The 18,792-nt window shown below is 36.6% G+C and overlaps 2 protein-coding genes across 7 annotated transcripts; one reads left to right on the forward strand and one right to left on the reverse strand.

The window, feature by feature from the left end:
- Nucleotides 1-257: 257 nt before the first annotated feature.
- Nucleotides 258-11,426, forward strand: LOC127509533 (sterile alpha motif domain-containing protein 9-like). Of its 5 annotated transcripts, XM_051888312.1 has the most exons (13): nt 276-393; nt 650-727; nt 967-999; nt 1,107-1,193; nt 1,400-1,497; nt 1,587-1,717; nt 2,434-2,541; nt 2,739-2,801; nt 3,054-3,119; nt 3,285-4,316; nt 5,106-5,204; nt 5,616-5,673; nt 5,952-11,426. In XM_051888312.1, the coding sequence occupies exons 12-13, from the start codon at nt 5,670-5,672 to the stop codon at nt 10,535-10,537; spliced, it is 4,590 nt and encodes a 1,529-aa protein (XP_051744272.1). In that variant the 5' UTR covers nt 276-393; nt 650-727; nt 967-999; nt 1,107-1,193; nt 1,400-1,497; nt 1,587-1,717; nt 2,434-2,541; nt 2,739-2,801; nt 3,054-3,119; nt 3,285-4,316; nt 5,106-5,204; nt 5,616-5,669; the 3' UTR covers nt 10,538-11,426. The 5 variants fall into 5 exon arrangements, with proteins under 5 accessions (XP_051744275.1, XP_051744272.1, XP_051744271.1 ...); XM_051888311.1 differs by having other exon boundaries at nt 1,400-1,717; XM_051888315.1 differs by lacking the exons at nt 5,106-5,204; nt 5,616-5,673; nt 5,952-11,426 and having other exon boundaries at nt 258-393; nt 3,285-4,756.
- Nucleotides 11,427-11,540: 114 nt separating this feature from the next.
- c3h17orf75 (chromosome 3 C17orf75 homolog) lies at nt 11,541-17,492 on the reverse strand. Of its 2 annotated transcripts, XM_051888316.1 has the most exons (10): nt 17,144-17,492; nt 16,606-16,680; nt 16,152-16,277; nt 15,736-15,866; nt 15,206-15,261; nt 14,957-15,076; nt 14,789-14,853; nt 14,552-14,691; nt 14,324-14,427; nt 11,541-13,329 (listed from the first exon to the last, which is right to left on the reverse strand). In XM_051888316.1, the coding sequence occupies exons 1-10, from the start codon at nt 17,290-17,292 to the stop codon at nt 13,111-13,113; spliced, it is 1,185 nt and encodes a 394-aa protein (XP_051744276.1). In that variant the 5' UTR covers nt 17,293-17,492; the 3' UTR covers nt 11,541-13,110. The 2 variants fall into 2 exon arrangements, with proteins under 2 accessions (XP_051744276.1, XP_051744277.1); XM_051888317.1 differs by lacking the exon at nt 16,606-16,680.
- Nucleotides 17,493-18,792: the final 1,300 nt, after the last annotated feature.

The raw sequence follows: 18,792 nt of genomic DNA on the forward strand, positions 1-18,792 counted from the left end.
ATTATTCATGGCATTTTCAATAAATTACTGTAAAACAAAGATTAGTCAAACAATATTACAGTATTTTTTGTTTTTTAAAGTTTTTTTAAATACTATTATCATATAATCACACTTACCAAATGTGTAAAAATGGAATAAAATTGAGAACTGCAAAGTAAATCAACAAGAACCTCCCCCATATTTTGGCATTTGACTGAGGACAGCATCTCTTTATTATACAAAAATCTGATGTGAGGATGTGACAGTTTCAGGGGGAAGTCATAATGTTGATTTATGCTTATGGTGAAGTTTGATCACTTTCAGCTTACAAAACTAAGCATGAACATGTCAACTGGAATAGGAGTGCCACCTCCGCTCTGCCAGGGCTTTCTGAAGAAACGGAAAGACAAAATGGTATGAATATAATGTATATATTGCTAGTGTTTCATGTCTGATTTCCAGGAATCATTTGTCTTTTAGACAGTCTAAAAGGTAGTTGCGGAATACTTATTTTCTTATAATACTTTCATTTAAAAGTGTAGGTATTGCAGAACTAGTTGTTGCCTTTTTATACAAATTTATCTTAATTTTTTATCTAATTTATACTCGTTACATAATATATGCACCTAAGGGAATCTCTTTTCTCAGTAATTCAATATATTTTCCTCAGAGGCTTCGGTGGGTGACATACTGGTTCAGACTTTACAACACAACACTTTTTTTCTACACTAAAAAACATGGGAGTGCTGTAAGTATTTAAGTGTTTGATTTAATATTTTCATTATTTATGGTGCATGAATGGACCTCGGAAGTCAGACTTTGGCTGAAGATACAGCTTTTTGTGTAATGTGTTTGAGATTTAAAAAAAAATGGTGGACCACCTGTTGAAAACCCCTGCTTTAAATTAAGAATACAATTTACTGGCTTATGGCAGTATATTCTTATTGGTAAGATTAGTAATCCATTGTTTTTCTTTAACCCCAACAGTTAGACCTCAGAGGACAATATTACATATATGAGGTAAAGCTGATTCGTAATATTATCTGAGTGTCATTGTGTAGATGCTGGTAAACTGATTATTAAGAAGCCAAATATGTGCTTCTCATGTTATCAACATGGCTTAACAGGTTCAGTCTGTGCGGGAGGTGAACAGATCGGAGAACAATCGCTATCTATTTGAGATCACAATGAAAAATGGGAAGAAGAAAATGTTGGTGAGTCTATAACCTGTGTTTGAGGATGTGGTCTGCCATCAACCACCTATGAATGGTGTTATTTTGCTGAGACTAAGACTGGACTGTCATAATAGTTTCAGAAAGGAACATGCATTGCACTGTGACTGAAGGAGTTATGAATACTCTCTTTATGCCTTTTTTGTCCATAAACATTTGCAATCCATTTGTGAATTGTGTGCTAATAGGCTGCAGATACAGCCGATGTCAGGCAGGAGTGGATGGACCAGCTCTGGAAAGCCATGCTGCTCAACGGGCCTGACAGAACTGGATCTGTCTCCAATGGGTACCGCTGCACTTTACGACGCATCATGTCAGAGGTTGTATTTGAGATTTATAACACGATGAATGTGTTGTGTGTGTTATTGAGATTAGGGAGCTGGTGCCAGATAACAACCTTGAAACTCAGTCTAGCTGGTTTGAAGAATCAAATACTGAGACTGGCAGCACATCAATGGACAGCAGATGTCTCTCCATTGGTCAAGAATCATTCCAGTCCTTCACTGGTATGTCCCGCATTCGTGATGCGACTTTCTCCGCCGAAAACGAATGTTTTTCTGTAATACCCTCTGACTGTTATACACAACTGTGACTCTTAACGTTGACACGAAACAAAACAGCTTCTCGAACAGAAAAAATGTAGGGCGTAACTTGATTTTGTCCATCAGGAATTGATTGGATGGTTGTTGTTTGCTATTGATGTGATCTCATGTAAGTGACAGATTGTCCCTCTCTTGTGCCGAGAGAATGATGATGCAAGAAAGAGGGAAAAGTTATTTTGATTAAAGATTACAAGGGCAAATTAATTAAGAAAATAAAGATGTGCATGCCATTGATAAATCATTTATAATAAATACTGCAATATTCCATAAAAAATAAGAACTGTACATTTTGGTTTCATGGTGACTTTAAGAAAAACATGTTAAAAGCTTAAAGGGTTAGTTCACACAACAATGAACCATTCAATTTAATTTAGGCTCTTATTCACATATAAACATTGATCAATGCACATACATAGAGCACATCAAATATGGTGAAGGGAAGCTCAAACATGCTTGCTTGATGCAAGAGAACCAATGAGGTTTGTTCTTGCACATCACATGTACAGTTGAGCTTCTGTTGACCATATTTGATGTGCTCTATGTATGTACATTGATCAATGTTTATATGTGAATAAAAGCCTTAATTATATCTGTTCATCAGGCATAATTTGTGTCCTCAGATGCTAATGAGACACAAGAAAGTCTGCATACAGACAATGAAATGGAGCAAAGTACTGAGGAGTTTATACTGACTGACTATGAATATGACGTTCTACCATCTCGAAAACGTGTGTATAATGAACTTTCTTAATAAATGCTTTGTGAAATAAAATATAGTATTTTAGCATAGAATGTTCACGTGTCTGCATTTAAGTTTGACTTGCCTGCTGTATAATATTTATTAATTGGTAAAAATGATTATACATTGTTTTAACCTATTACTCTTGATAACTGACTTATGATTGTTTCTAATGCTTGACTTCAGTTCCTGAAGAAGCTATCTATGACACTCCCCCTTCCACGTGGTCAACCAATAAAGGCGAGCATGGTAAGTCTTCACCCACTCGCATTATAAATTTACACTGTAAACCAGGGGTGTTCAATCCTGCTTCTGGAGGGCCACTGTCCTGAAGAGTTTAGCTCCAACCCTAATTAAAAACACCTGAACCAGCTAATCGAGGTCTTACTGTAGGCTAAACTCTGCAGGACAGTGGCCTTCCAGGACCGAGTTTGGACACCCTTGCTGTAAACTTTCATATATTCTGCACACAGTCTGCTGTGATTGTTCTCCATTTTACAGAGGTGACTGAAAGCATCTATGATGTCCCAAACTCCTTGATTAGGAAACTGACTGAACATACAATTGGTAAAATCTTAACACATTACAGGATATGATCATTTCTACAATAGTTGTGTTGACTCCAATGTTAATAACTTGGTCAGCTTAACATATTTGCTTTATTATTACTTAAAAGAAAAGAAAAGAAATGTACTTACCAAACCAGTGGGTGTGTGATGTCTTTTTTTGCAGAATCTCACAGCAGTAGTGAGAGTCCTGAGAGCGGTGGTCTTTTGAATGACATGATAGCCTGTTTGGACAGTGAATCTGCTGCCTGGGTCAAAACTGCTCCTCTGTGAACCTTCATTGGTCATTTTGAGACTGAGATGATAAATGTTTGTTCATGATAAATCCAAATCATGATAAAACCAAATTGCTATCACTGATGTAGACCAATGACATTTAAAACTGTCTATAATAATCTGTCGTTATTCAAAATAAATGTTATTTCTTAAATAAATGTTTTATCAAACAAGCTAACCTTTAATAGATTGATAGAATGTTTCAACCCTTTGTGTCACAGTTTTACAAGACAAGTCTATTTACAGGATAGGAATTTTTTTCTTTTTTTTTGGAAAGATTTCTTTTTCTAACATGAATTTGCCTAGTTTCTCTAATTATTCATGGGCTTAAACTTGTTCAAAAGCTGACAGGTTTCCCTGTTACACTTACAGTTCAGTTTACAAAAATGCAAATATTTTCATGTCTTTTTTTTCTGGTTACATAATCAGTGGATAAATGCCATTGTCTCTCATTTTGTTCAATTTTACTTTTTTTTTTTTTTTTTTTTTTTTAAATCACTACTGTGAAATTTTATTTAATTGAAAAAATAAAAACAATTTCCCCTGCCCCCAGTGCTGTCCCAATGGTACAGCCCACCACATAAATTGCAAGACATCAAGATGTCATTTATTCAAATAATCATTTCTAAAGTTACAATTTATTACAAATAAAGTTAAATGAGAGTTGAGAAAATAATTTTCCATTGCAGAATGGAAATTAGATGAAACACGAGAAACTAAAAATGATGAGTCACCCATGTTCATGTGTTTCTTTTCTTCACCTTTATACCAAAGTCCAAGTCTTTAGTTTGTACCCAAACAGGTTGAGCTTCTCTCAGTACTTTACAAGAGAGAATGGGTTACTTAAACCATATACATTTGCGTGTGGGAGACGTTGCAGAGCTGCAGAACATAGTCTGTGTGTTCATTTGCACTTGTGTGTGTAAGTATGTTTTTGCCTTTTCCTTATGTTGTTTAATGTTTTAGATTAAATGTGGCGTGTCACAAAGCAAGTTATTGCTTTTAATGGTTGAAATAGGAGAGTACTACAAGAGTGTGTTTTTAGACAATAACCACAAATTGACTGACGTGTCATTGATTATACCCTCTTTAAAAGTAATACTGTGCCATTAACACAAGTGAGGTTGTAAAAGTTACTGGAATTTACTAAAGAAATTTAATTTATATATATATATATATATATATATTAGATAATTTTTTAGTCTAATAAAAGGTTACATTCCAAAGATTTTGTTTTTGTTATTTGTGTGAATTAGACACATGCAAGAAGCATACACCACATCCACTGTTATTAACATATTAAATTTTCTGTAAGTGTTAGCAATTATATTTTGTCATGTCAAACTATGTCAAATATGTCTATTAAATCACAAGAAATTATGGCTGTTGGGTGTTTTTTCTTCACATTTAATTTCATTTATTATTAAAACGGGACAATAATTTTATATATTTGTCAGCTATGGTGATAAACCTAGAACAGATTATTATGAAATGAATCAAATGTTAGAAACTCACTTCTGGTGGCCATTTTATGTCATTTGGTAATAAAATTAAGGAAATATTCTTTATCGTTCCCCATCAATACATAGTGAGTTGTTCATATAATATACTCTTCCAAGACGCAAGATCTAGCCGAAATCAAGTCATATTTTATTGTAGACATTCTATGTACACAACTGATCAAAGTTTGCTATGGACATTTTGTTTTCAGTCAGTCCACTCCCTCGGGTAACGCCCAAAGCAGGATTTACACACGCTGAGTCACACGCACCTTTCTCAACGAATGCTCTTCAAATAAAAAATATTTCAGGTTTGTTTCCTTTGTTGTGATATAAAGCAAACATCTTTTATTGTTTAATTTTTTCTATCCATGGTAACTTAAACTGTTCTAGTTTGACTTTGCATTCTTTAGTTTAAGTTGTGTGAACTGTCCCTTTTACAGCAGTCTCAGCATTTGTATCAGACTTTGTCCTCATTTCTAGTTTCAATAATTGAATCACTTTATTAGAATACAAAGGTAGAAAAACTAATTGTAAATATAATGATGTTCAAAGTTTGCTTATTTACTGTTCAGTCAGACAAAATGAACTAACATTGAAGAAGGAAGAGAAAAAAATAGAAAGGTGGTTATTAGACTTTGATCAAACTACATGTTTTTAAGCAGCGTAAAACCATTTAAATATATGACACAAATATAGTACATTTATTTTCTTTGTTTCAGCATCCATGGCACAAAAAACACTTTGAAACACGCTCCTTAAATATTCCCTACAGAATGGGTGAGTATTTATAATAAAAACATCCTTAAATAAGCTAATTCTTATCCATTTAGAACCAGATAGAGCATATTCTGTAGTTTTAGTATAGGAAATGTAATATTATTATTTATAACAAATAACAGTACATGTACATTTGTCTGCAGACAGCCAGATTTCCATACTCATACATCATTTATGAAGATTATTAACTTATTTAGAGATAAACCTTTCAATTTGTTTCAGCTTATGTGGTATTTTAATGACCTTTATATAAATTGCCTATACTTTGCTCTTTCTAGACTACAGTTCTATACCATGTTCAGACTGGAATGAAAACCATGTTAGCTCATGGTTACAGGTTATTGGGATTAAACCAGAGCACATTCAAAAACTTGAGAAAGAAGAGGTAACAGGACCTGTTCTTCTACACGTTACAAAATCATACTTAAAAGAACTTGGTTTTGGAGGTGGCCAAATACAGCTTTTGCTGAGTAAAAGAGATGAACTTTTACCACCAGACAAGTCAAAAATAAATAAAAAGAAACCTTGTTTTGATGGAGAACACAGAGAAGAAGCAAAACATGAAGCTGTGTCTTCCAGTGATGACACTAGTCCTGAACAAAACTTTTCTACGAGTGATATTCTTGAATCAACTGTGTGTTTGCCACAAAGTAGGTTTCGGAAATTTAATGATAATGATGAACACTTCAGCTACATAAAACATGCCATACTCCCACCAGAGACTGGAATAGACAATCTGATCACTCCATGTCATGAGTATAAATCACTGGAAAATGCCTGTAAATTAGAACCAAGAAAGCTAAAGATCAAATTTGCCAATGAAGTCATTCGATTTGCATGTGCATGCATGAATATGCGTGCAAATGGCACAATCCACTTTGGAGTCATGGACAAGACAAAAACATCATACAAACATGGAGAGATAATTGGAATTCCCATTGAAGACAAAGAGGTCTTTGAAGATGCTTTAGACTACATTGAAAATTGTTTTCTAACACAACACTCTGATGCCAGAAAGTGTATCAAGCCTCCAAAATTCATTCCAGTTGTTGACAAAGACAGTCAGTCCCAAAACTGGATCGTAGAAGTAGATGTAGTTCCCATGGTGAATGTTGTGAGGGGGAAACTGTATAGTGCCCGTATTCCAAAGTTCAACGAGAAAGCAAATAAAGCTGAATATGAGCAAAAAGCTTATTATCAAAGAGTCGGACCTAATACACCACGTGTTACTGAAGATGAACTTGTCAGTTTCATTCAAGCTCTTAAAGACCTTGACCAAAAAAGAGAATATGAAGAAAACAACCAGAATCAGATACAGGCTCATGCTAAAGAGGACTTAGGAAGAAAACTTATAGTGCTTCTGACACAAGGGAAGAAATACATGGACAAAACATTGCGTTACATTGTTGTTTCAAACAGATTTGATCAAGAAAACATCAAGTTCCTTGCCCACATGAATATCTTTTCTGTTTTTGATTATGACCCTGACTCCAAATTATCTGGACTTTGTCACAATTACCAAGAGCACCATGCTGTAAACCTTCACTTCCTGCGTGATTATGATCATAGGGAGAACACTGCTGACTTTGTCAAGAAGTTACAGCTCTATGACAGAACAAGCTGGATATTCTGCAATGGTCGAAATGATTACATTGGAGGTGAGCGTCCATGTGATGAAAAAACCTGGATCAAAAACAAGAAGAAACTGTTGAAAAGAGCTATATCTGTGATCTGCAATGAAATTCTCCCTAAAAGGTCATTTGTGGTGGTTTTCTTTCTCACGTCTGACATTGAACAACCCATTGTTGACACATTTCATGAATTCTATGCAGAAATGAGTGGCCATGAAGACATAGTCATAATCTCAGAATCAAGGGAGAATTATAAGAAATGGTCAAGTCTTGCCCAAGTGTCTTGCTCGATGGATGTGCTTGAACAAATCAGTATTGTTGGTATGCCAATGAGTCATGTAGATGCTACAGTTCAAAGCGTTCAGCTCACCAGTCTTCAGGCCACAAGGCGTTTGCCCGTGTCAAACAATGGAATATGCTTTATAAAACCTGTGGATGAAGGTAATATGCTCTCCTTAGAAGTAGTCAGTGTTGACCAGTGTGATGAAACAAATGTAAATGTCATGGAACAAAAGCAAATACAGAAAACTGAACAATACTTCTATAAAGGAGGGAAAATTGACTGGATGAATTTATGGCTGGCTGACAGAAATCAATGTGGGGAAGTCATCAAACGTGATGCATACGCAGAAATTAACAAAATGTTGGAAGATCTTGAGCGGGCCAATTCATTAAAACGGTCCATTGAAAACATCAACATATATCATCAACCTGGTAGTGGTGGAAGCACGGTGGCACGACAGATCCTCTGGAACTGGAGGAAAAAAATGCGATGTGCTGTTGTTAAGCAATCGTACCAGGCTGCAACTGTCTGTGAACATGCAGTACAGCTTTGGAAATACGAGGAGGTTGACAAGAATGCCTGTTTACCTGTACTTCTGTTGCTGGAGGACTGCAATGCAGACTATCAGGATGACCTCAGACGAGAATTAAGCAATGCAGTCACAACAATGAAAATAAGTCCATCGAAACTTTGTTTCATCATTCTCTGTTGTAAAAGGTCTCTTGATCCAGAAAGGATGTGCAAAGCATTGCCTTTATGCACAGTCGGAGTTACACACAAACTGTCGCCAGCAGAAAAGACACTCTTCTCAAAGAAAGCAGAGAGTCTTAAGCTGAAGTTTAAACCAGAGTTTATACTCACTTTTGTGCTCATGAGTGAAGAGTTTGAACAGTCTTACATCAAAGATTTTGTTGAAAACTTGCTGAAGGAAATTAATCATTCATGTCTTCAGACACAGTTGATCAAATTTGTGGCACTTCTGAACAGCCATATTGAGAATTCCTACCTGTCTGTATCACATTGTGAGGCATTCTTAGGTTTAGGAATCTACATGGGCAAATTGGATGAAATGGCCAAACGTCCAGTGTCCGAATGGGCTGATGAAGTTCGACACCAAACATTTGAAAATTCCTTAAGTGAGCAAGCCAGGTTTTTTTTCATACAGCTGAAATCTAGCGAGACACACATCTCCTCTGTAAGAATAATTCATAATTTGATAGCCAAGGAGATTCTGAAGCAGCTCCCCAACAATCAGAGCCAAAGTGAAATAGCAATGAGTCTCCTAAAGGATAAAGTGCTGTTCGACCACAGATTTGGAAGGGATGACTTTAGAAAGTTTGTCAGAGATCTGTTTATCAAACGGACCAAAAAAAGCAAGGGAGATCCAAACGACAGCTGGTTTTCTCCTTTAATAGAGCATGTTAGGGAAAAAGAAGATCTGGAGAAAGCCATTGACCTTTTAGAGGTAGCTTACACTCGTTTTGATGAGGATGCATTTGTTGCTCAACAGCTTGCGCGACTACTTTATGAGCAGAAACGTTTTGATGAAGCAGAGATTTGGGCTAAAAGAGCCAAGTCTCGTCTCCCACAGCACACATATATACTTGACACACTGGGACAAGTTTACAAAAAGTGGTTCTATAGAAAACATGATGCCATATCCGTGAAAGACTCGATTCATCCAGAGGATGTCACTGACATCATCGATACTGCTCTGAAAGGAATCACAGCTTTTAGAGAATCCGAAAAATGCCCCCAGTCACAGACCGTCTGCTTGAACAATTCATATTTTGGAGAAGTTGATATTGGATGTCGATTGCTTGAGCTCCTTTTAAATGTTGACATTTTTGCTACCAAAGAGGGAAGGAGGGATTTGATGGATTACCTGCTCACTGACTACATACCGAAGGAAGTACAGAAACCGTGGCAGAAGTTTCATGGACTTTTAAAAGGAATGAAAAACAGCATTAGAAATGCCCTGGAATGTATTTCTGACGATCTTGCTCGCTTTCAGAATTACAGTTCTGAGGAAGAGGAGGAGTTGGATGAAGGAGAGCCTGAAATGATAAATAATCCAAGAAAATGGCTCCTCAGGAAAAGTGCTGTGTATGCCAAGTTATTCTTTGTTGACACTCAAGAGGATCAGGCTTCTGCTACAAACACAGTTTCCCCATTAATGAGACAAATGAAAACTTTCCAACTCGGAGGTGGTAATGTTACAACAATTCTTTACCTGCTCTCTAATAACAATAAACAAAGAGCTGGAGCAAAGCTTGAGGAAATAATTAGCCTTTTCCCAGCTAACCTGAAGAAGGATCTTGACCAGACGGAGCTCATAAACTTCATCTTCTGTCAGATAGCGCTCTCCTGTGCTTTACCTGGCTCTGGAAAACTTCTTACCATTGAAGAACTTCAAGATCTCAGCAGGCGGTTTTGCAGTGAAAAGAGAACTGCCTTACCAGATACTGCATATTTGCTCCTTTCACTCTTATTTTGGCCGGAGGACTCTATGGGCAAAGAGCCCTCCAATACAAGAAGCGATGTTGTCACGAATGCAATAAAATCACTTCACAGATATTCTGAGTTTAAATCCGCTGCCTCAAGAAAAGGAAGGATTTTCACCCACTTCCTCCTTGGAAAAGCAAGGGGTCTCAATAAAATTGTGCACAAGACCACAATTGAAAAATTCTGCAAGGGTACCCTCAGTGAGAGACGCCTCAAGTGGCAAGGTGGTGAAGTGTGGACAAACCCAGACGTTGTAAAAGTGCTTCAACGGGTAACTGGATACACTGACAATGGAAATCTGTTTGTTCGGGTATCTGATCAAAACAACATCAGAGTCATTCCACTTTTTTCTGCCTCCTTGCCAAATTCAAATGAGAATGTGACCTTCTATCTGGGGTTTTCTCTTCATGGAGTAGTAGCTTTTGACATCAAGGTGGCAGAGTGAAACCATACCTGAAACTACAACTGAGAATTTCACTATATACCATGAATTCAAATCACTGTAAGGGAGCTGAATGATATGAATATGTATAGAAGAATATGGGAATATCTGGATTTGTATATTAATTCTGTGCTTTTTGACATTTGTGTCTCTTACTGGTTTTAAGGGAATATTGTTGAATAATAAAAAAATCTTTATTTTTAATTTTATTTCAGGTGGAAATGAAACATTGCAGTGGTACTGTTGCTGTATACAGTAAATTATGTTTTACAATGTGATTTTATTTATCCATGCTATCATTTAATCCTATATTTTTTCAAGGCGTGATTTTCTTTTCACTTTCTTGGCAGATAGAAAAAATTATAACTAACTTTATATACTTACAAGATGCATTGTTGTTATTTAGTGATATTTCCTTGAATTTGTGTCAGTAGGTAGATGTTTAGGAAAAAATATATATATATTTTTTGGGTTGGTGACTCTCAGTGAAATTCACTGTATATATAAATTTGTATCACATAAACTTTAGAAATGGTTATAGAAATATGCCTGATATTGCATTACAAAACTGACAGATCTGAGATCATATTTACCATGTTGAAGAACAGTAGTTCCAGTATGCAATTCTGTGCTGTCCTGTGATACGTTAAACATGTGTGGTAATAAATGATTGTTCCCTCCAGCCAAGAATCCTACTTATTCTGTCCCGCTGAAGTCCTTTTAAAATAACAATGATGTAACATAACATGCTACAACAATCTAAAAATGGCTCCTGTACCGACTAATGCAAGTATTTTTTTGTACAGCTTGTGATTATTTTCCCTGCCTACCCCATGAGCTGTTTGAAGTGTAAGCAGTTAGATAAAAAAGTATTAAAACTACAGCTTTGCATTAATTTAGTGTTATTTTAATTCTTGCATGAATTTAAGAATCAAGATTAATGATTAACAGTAACTATATCCACAGAGTGTTGAACATTTCTATAATTTACCAATTCACACAAATGAAATGTTCCTGGAACAATTTATTCACAGTACAGTCATGTCAAATCTGAACAAGAGGGGGAACCACACATTATGATAATTATACACATTATTGCCACTTACAGCTGTAGCTTATTACAACATATACATCATGTTTAAAGGGTTAGTTCACCCAAAAATGAAAATTCTGTCATTATTACTCACCCTCATGCCGTTCCACACCCGTAAGACCTTCATTCATCTTCAGAACACAAATTAAGATATTTTTGATGAAATCCGATGGCTCAGTGAGGCCTCTATTGACAGCAATGTCACCGAACCTCTCAAGATCCAGAAAGGTACTCAAAACATATTTAAAACAGTTACAGTGGTAAGCGACAAGAATACTTTTTGTGCACCAAAAAAACAAAATAATGACTTTTCAACAATATCTAGTGATGGCTGATTTCAAAACACTGCTTCGAAGCTTTACGATTCTTTTGTTTCGAATCAGTGGTTTGGAGTGTATATCAAACTGCCAAACTGCTGAAAGCACATGACTTTGGTGCTCCGAACAACTGATTCGAAAAAACACAAGATTTGTAAAGCTTCATGAAGCAGTGTTTTGAAATCGGCCATCACTAGATATTGTTGAAAAGTCGTTATTTTGTGTTTTTTTGGCGCACAAAAAGTATTCTTGTCGGTTCATAATATTAAGGTTGAACCACTGTAGTCACATGAACTGTTTTAAATATGTCTTTAGTAGCTTCCTGGATCTTGAGAAGTTCGGTGACTTTGCTGGCAATAGAGGCCTCACTGAGCCATCGGATTCAATAAACAATATCTTAATTTGTGTTCTGAAGATGAACGAAGGTCTTACGGGTGTAGAACGACATGAGGGTGAGTAATTAATGACAGAATTTTCATTTTTGGGTGAACTAACCCTTTAAGGTATATGTTTTTTCCAAACCTGTTATTTTTGACCATTACATTTACATCCGATTTCTGAATTTATGATTATCAGAGGTTTTTTTCTGTCTGGTAAAATAGTGAAATAGCAAACAAGAACAAAAAGGAATATCAAAATATAAAAATTATGCACTTATCTAAAAAATAAAATGATAAACCAGGCAATGCAGGTCACTGTCATTTTTCTACTGAAATGGATTGGAATGATAATAGGCTATTAGCTTGTGCAGAGCTTCTTCATTACGTGATTAGCTTCATATGGGATTGTCGACTGAACAATTGTTTTAAAATCACTCACACACATCTTTTAAGCAATGACTGCTACACAGCTGAGACTACATCCTAGAATCAGTTGTCACATTTAAACACTATGTGTTAATATATACACATTATTAAGAATCATTTAAATAAAGTTTAATCACATGTATTTTTCATTAGCCCATTTTATAGGATCTATTTAGTTTTATAATTTTAAGCACTCACATCAACATACAGCAGCACATCATAGCAAAATCTTTTTCAATCTTTGCTGTTAAACACGCACAAAATGATGGACTATATTTAGTGTTTTCAAGTGCCCAAAATACAGACCACTCAGATAGGTGAGTGTATGAAACTTTGTGGCCCCCTGCAGGCGGCGAGGTGTCAGTACAGCGTGCCCTGCGCCTGCTCACCGAGGAACTCCTCCAGCACGTTTATGATTCCATAGGCCTCGGGAAGGCTGCTGTGCTCGGCGCGTGCGTTCTGCAGCAGCACGTCCCCATTTCCACAGCTTTGCAAGAACAGACAGCAGCGGAACAGAGCGTAATGGCTCATTTCAGCCTGACGGATGAAGCGCTTCAGGTTGTTCATGTCTTGGATGGCCTGCATGGAGAAAGAATGTGCACATTGAAGACAACCATAAGGATGTAATTGCCATTTTCTGAATGTGATCACTATTAAATCAGGTTGGGTAAAATACAGATTATCACATACAGATAATATACAGATTTTTTTTGTTAATTTAATACTAATTTAACTGATTAATAATTATTGTTAGTTAATACTCTAAATACTTTTGAAATTTAAGTTAATACGTTTAAAATTTAATAACACCTTTTCTGATGTATTAAATTACATTTAAGATACCCTCATTAATTATACTGCAAGCAAATGTTTACAACAAACTAGTTTTAGATATTAATAATTGAATCAAACTGCAGATTGCAGATGGTTACCAACAAATTAGCAGTTACAAGTGTCATATGCGAGATCTGGAAATCAGACAGAAGAGCGTTACAAAATTAATTTAAAAAATATTCTTTGACCCAAATAAATTAGAAAGTAACTCAAATGAGTATCCTGAATTTAAAGGGATAGTTACAAATTACAATTCTGACATCATTTACTCACCCTGTATGACTTTCCTTCATCCGCAGAACACAAAAGATAATTTGAATGATGTTGGTAACCAGATGGTTTTAGGTCCCACCGACTTCCATTTTAAAAATAAATAAATACAATAGAGGTCAATGGAAACTGAAACCGTTGAAACTTTCCTCAAAATATATTCTTTTGTGTTCTGGAGAAGAAATGTTTGGAATGACATAATAAGGGTGAGTATATGATGACAGAATTTTTAATTTAGGTGTTAGCATGCTAAATGTAACTTTTTCCAGCAATTTTATGTTAATGCCAATGAAAATTATTAATAGAAATGTATTAAGTAAACTTCCGTAATATAAATTAATTATTAAATATGTATTATAAAATTTTAATTAAGTACATTGTGCAAGCAACAAAAATCAGTGAACAACAATCTATTGTTAAATGTATTATCTGGATTCAAGGTTAATATTATGCACAGAAGCACATTAACCTTAAGTTTAAAGTTCTCCAGGATCTGACGGAGGAGGAAAGGGTTAAAGCGCTCAGCAGCATTGACGAAGGCCTGGATCCAGTCATCACAGAACCGGTTACTGACTGCAGAGGTTAAAATACCAACACAACATTATCAACATAACATGTGTATGAAAGGAGAAAGGCTGTAGATTTAATGGAGATGATGATGCTGCTGAGAAATAAATAAAGGTGACTTGCGGCTGACCTTCATTGGTTATTGTGGGAGGGCTGGTTGAGCAGTTGATGATCAGATTGGTGTTAGAGTCCTCTGAAATGGCCTTACAGAGGGAGGCTGTAGTGGTGTCTTCCTGGACTAGACCCTGCAGGCTTGCTGCTTTGATAAATCTAATCAAGACAGTTGATCAAGCTGCAGTAGCTATCAGTGCTTAACACTATAAAACTGCAAGAGTACTGGGTAAAAAGACCATGTTGTTTTGCTCACCTTGCTACATCTGCTTTTGTCTTCTCATCCGCCCCTGTGACCTCTACAAGCTTGTGACTCAAAGCCTGCAGCAGAGACATGATATTACGCTCATTTACCATTTCATTTAATACAGTATATTATAGTTTTGAGATGTAAAATATATATGAGACATCAGTGGTTTCTTACAGCATGCAGAAGGTACCCGACGTTTGCCTGCAACAGCTGAACAACCCTGTGAATGTGCATTACTGACTCTTCATACCACTGGTTCAGGTAGGGTCTGACATCTGTCTCCAAATTCTGCATCTGTTGACAGCAAATGGATATCAAAAGCAGTGTGCCAGCAAATATAACTTCAACAAAACAGACCAATTTCAACATGCATGTTATGTTCATTGTTTTAAAAAAAAAAGAACGAAAAAAAGCTGTCCTCACCTCTGGAGTCAAAACGCCCTGCAGACCCTGGACGTATTTGTCCAGCTCAATTCTGAATGTTTGTACGGTTAAGTAAAATTAATTATCCTATTAAGAGAGAACCATGTTTGAATCCATTAGTAAAACTTTAAAGTCACTATAAAATTAAAATGGACAATTCTAGTTGATTTTTAGGGAATATCGCAGTTTATGATTTTAAATTATTTATCTGTGCATGCACATTTTTTTTAAATTCATGTGCCCTCATACTCTTTTATAAAAACAACTTCTTCTCTTGCAGTGACACATCTTCTCTTCTCTAATGATGTGTTTACTGGCACGAGGGCGGGACAACCTGTCACTAACTTGACATCACAGAAATAGCAAACCACAACCATCCAATCAATTCCCAATGGACAAAATCAAGTCCTGCCCTACATTTTTCAACTTGTTCGAGAAGCCGTTTCACTTGTATATACGTCACTCATAACAGGGAAGAAGACTATCGTTTCATGGCAACTTTAATGGTCAGTCATTTGTGATTTGAGGATATAGATTCAGGCCCTTCTCTGATCCTCCGAGAAGACACACCACCCAGCTGTTGCCATCTGCCTCCGGCTGTTCCGGAGATTTCTCTTGCTCCAGGAGACAGCAGTAACAGCCCACCGCTTGCTCAGGGATGCTTGAACACAAATAAACATTGAATCAGTAAAGAAAGAAAATACGTGGTTATATTATACTGAATGACAATGAGGTATGGTTTTGGATATTAACTGTGCACTGAAGGATAATTAAAAACAATGAGTAATGTAAATGTATTAATACTATATATTACATGAATTGTACTATTTTATTTTAGCTATTTATTTTAATTTAATATTTATATTTTATTTCAGCTTCACTGCAATTAACAAAAACAATTTTTTAAATAGTTTTAGTTAGCAATAACAGCACTGATATGATGTACCTTAGTTCCACAGTGGCAATGTTACCCATACCCCCCAGTAAAGCGCCCTTGCTCAGCCTGCGGGAGATGTAGCTTCGTAGCTCTGGTTCCGCCTCGGATGGCAAGCTGGCGTCCAGCAGGGTGAGACTAAGAGTGAAAAATATATGTTAAAAAAAACTATAATATCAACAAGGAAGGACAAAGTGAACAAGCGGACAGACAAGCAGTTAATGAAGCATAGATAGATGTTCACACAATCACCAACAGCACCTAGCAGAGATAGGTTACATACTAAGAGAGTTTGGAGTTAGATTAGTTCAATGGCTATGGATGAGATGAGCAAGTCAGCATGATGAAAAGCCAGACGCAGAATCCTGAGTGCATTTTTTGACTGAAGCCATGATTTTTCTTCCATCACAACACTGAAAGCCACTGGACTGTGATGACTGAGAGATGATGGTGGGACCCTCTTTACCTAAAGTCATCTTGACTCGTGGTTGAGTCTGATCGCCTCTGGCTCCAGGCCACACTCTCTCCAGAAGCCTCAGATCTGGGTAGTTTGATAATGCATTTAATACTTTATAAGCATTAATATGCTAAGATCTCCTGGGTTATAACTGGCCTAAATGTTCATGTGTGGTGTTTTACAATGTCTTACTGTATATACGGTGTATAACTCATCCAAGATGCAGTCATATGATTTCATAAGACTAACTCACTATTGTGAACTATGCTGCAAATGTAATATATTGCTCTTCATGTCACGCAACTGCAAGTTTAATTCATATAAGCACATAGTTAATTTTGACTCATACACGTAGAAAAGAAGCAAAAGACTGGCTAGACCTAACTATACATGCATAAATCTAATATACTCTTCTTCAATATGAGGCATTAAAGGGCAAAATGTTTCTAAAACTAGCATTTTGCAATGCATTCTGCACTTGGAAAACCTCCTTAGCACAAAGTCACTATCTCATCCAAAGATTAGTTAAAAGTGAAAACTACTGTACCTTGTGTTTTGGTAGTAATATATTGCATAGTAACTGTTAATCTGTTGTATTTTCTGGCTGTATCCGGCGATCTCTTCGTTGTCGAAGTCTGCATCCCTTTCATCCACGTCTATGGACTCCTGAAAGGAAGAGGTCTGGGATGTAAACATGTCTCTGCAAAGCCAAGAAGACTAGCGACACTACGGATTACGTGCTATTCCGATAACTAATAAGTTTCAGTTGTCCTAAAGATAACAATGCTTTAAAGTCGTGTAATTATTTTGTTTAAAAATCCATTTAAATTCTACGTGACATTTGACTTAAGTCACAGCAGTACTTGTACGCATGCGCTATAGTGGGGTTTCGTTCGTGAACGAATCGGTGTTTTTGAATGAATCTTATAAGTGAACGAATCATTCTCGTTCACTTCTGCACTCATATCTTCATCCTACCTTCATACGCGCTTTTCCCTGAACAAATACTTGTTAATTTCTGATCTATTTATGTTAATTTTGACAAGCCAATCTTATTCATATCAAGCAAGGGAACGGAAGAATTGTGTACGACTGATGACCACACAATTAAAATGATATAACGTTAAAAAAAGAAGAAACAATTTTATTTAGGCTATTATTATTGTCTTTTTATAGTTGCCTAGCTGTTGACCAAATGGAGGGGGTAAATGATAGATGTTCTTTGTTGCCATTTGTGAAGAAAACGTTTATTATATTTAAATATTATCTTAATGATTATTAATAATTGTAATAAAGTAAAACAAGACGTCTTTCGGTCGAATTTGTAAACGAATCGTGTTTTTAACGAAACCTTAAATGAATGACTGTTAAATAATGCTTCGGATTTGAACTTCTTCGTGAACGCCGGATTCAAAAGATTCGAATCATTTGGATGAATCAATAGCGTCACCACTACTACGCATGCGCTTTAAAGATTTGCGTGTAAGCGCGCCAAAGCTACAAGAGCTTCTGGGTGTGCACTGCAGCTCTACACCGAAAACAAACCTTAGTGCACTATTATAATACGCATATTTTGTAAACATGCCGTCAAATGTAGAAATAAAAGCAGCTTTGCGTGACTTGCGTTACCTCACGCAGCGTGCAAAGGAGCTTAGCGGTACAGAAGGGACTGTGATCCGTCAGCAGGACACGTTTTTCAAAGTGCCCGCAGGACGGCTGAAACTCAGGGACTTCCAGGATGGGACCGGGCAGTTGATCTTCTATGAAAGGCCAGATACAGAAGGACCCAAGCTGTCAAACTACTCCATAACCCCTACCAACGACCCACAGGGGCTTGTCAAGGTTCTGACAGATGCACTGGGGCAAGTGGGGCAGGTGAAGAAGGAGAGGAGACTGTATATGGTGGGACAGACCAGGGTGCATGTTGATTCTGTGGAGGGCCTGGGGGACTTCATGGAGCTTGAGGTGGTGATGAAAGAACACCAGAGCAGAGAAGAAGGAGTGACCATCGCAAATCAGCTGATGCTGGAGCTGGGAGTGAAGGAGGAGGATCTGATCGATGGTGCCTACATGGATCTCCTACTGAAGAACCAGCAAAATGGACACGCACCATAGACTCTGACCAGATGTGGTTACTGTATGGCACTTATCAAAGACTATATTGTCCAAACAAATTTTCTCTGGCATTAAAATTTA

The sequence above is a fragment of the Ctenopharyngodon idella genome, chromosome 3, assembly GCF_019924925.1.
Source record: "Ctenopharyngodon idella isolate HZGC_01 chromosome 3, HZGC01, whole genome shotgun sequence".
Taxonomy (NCBI): domain Eukaryota; kingdom Metazoa; phylum Chordata; class Actinopteri; order Cypriniformes; family Xenocyprididae; genus Ctenopharyngodon; species Ctenopharyngodon idella.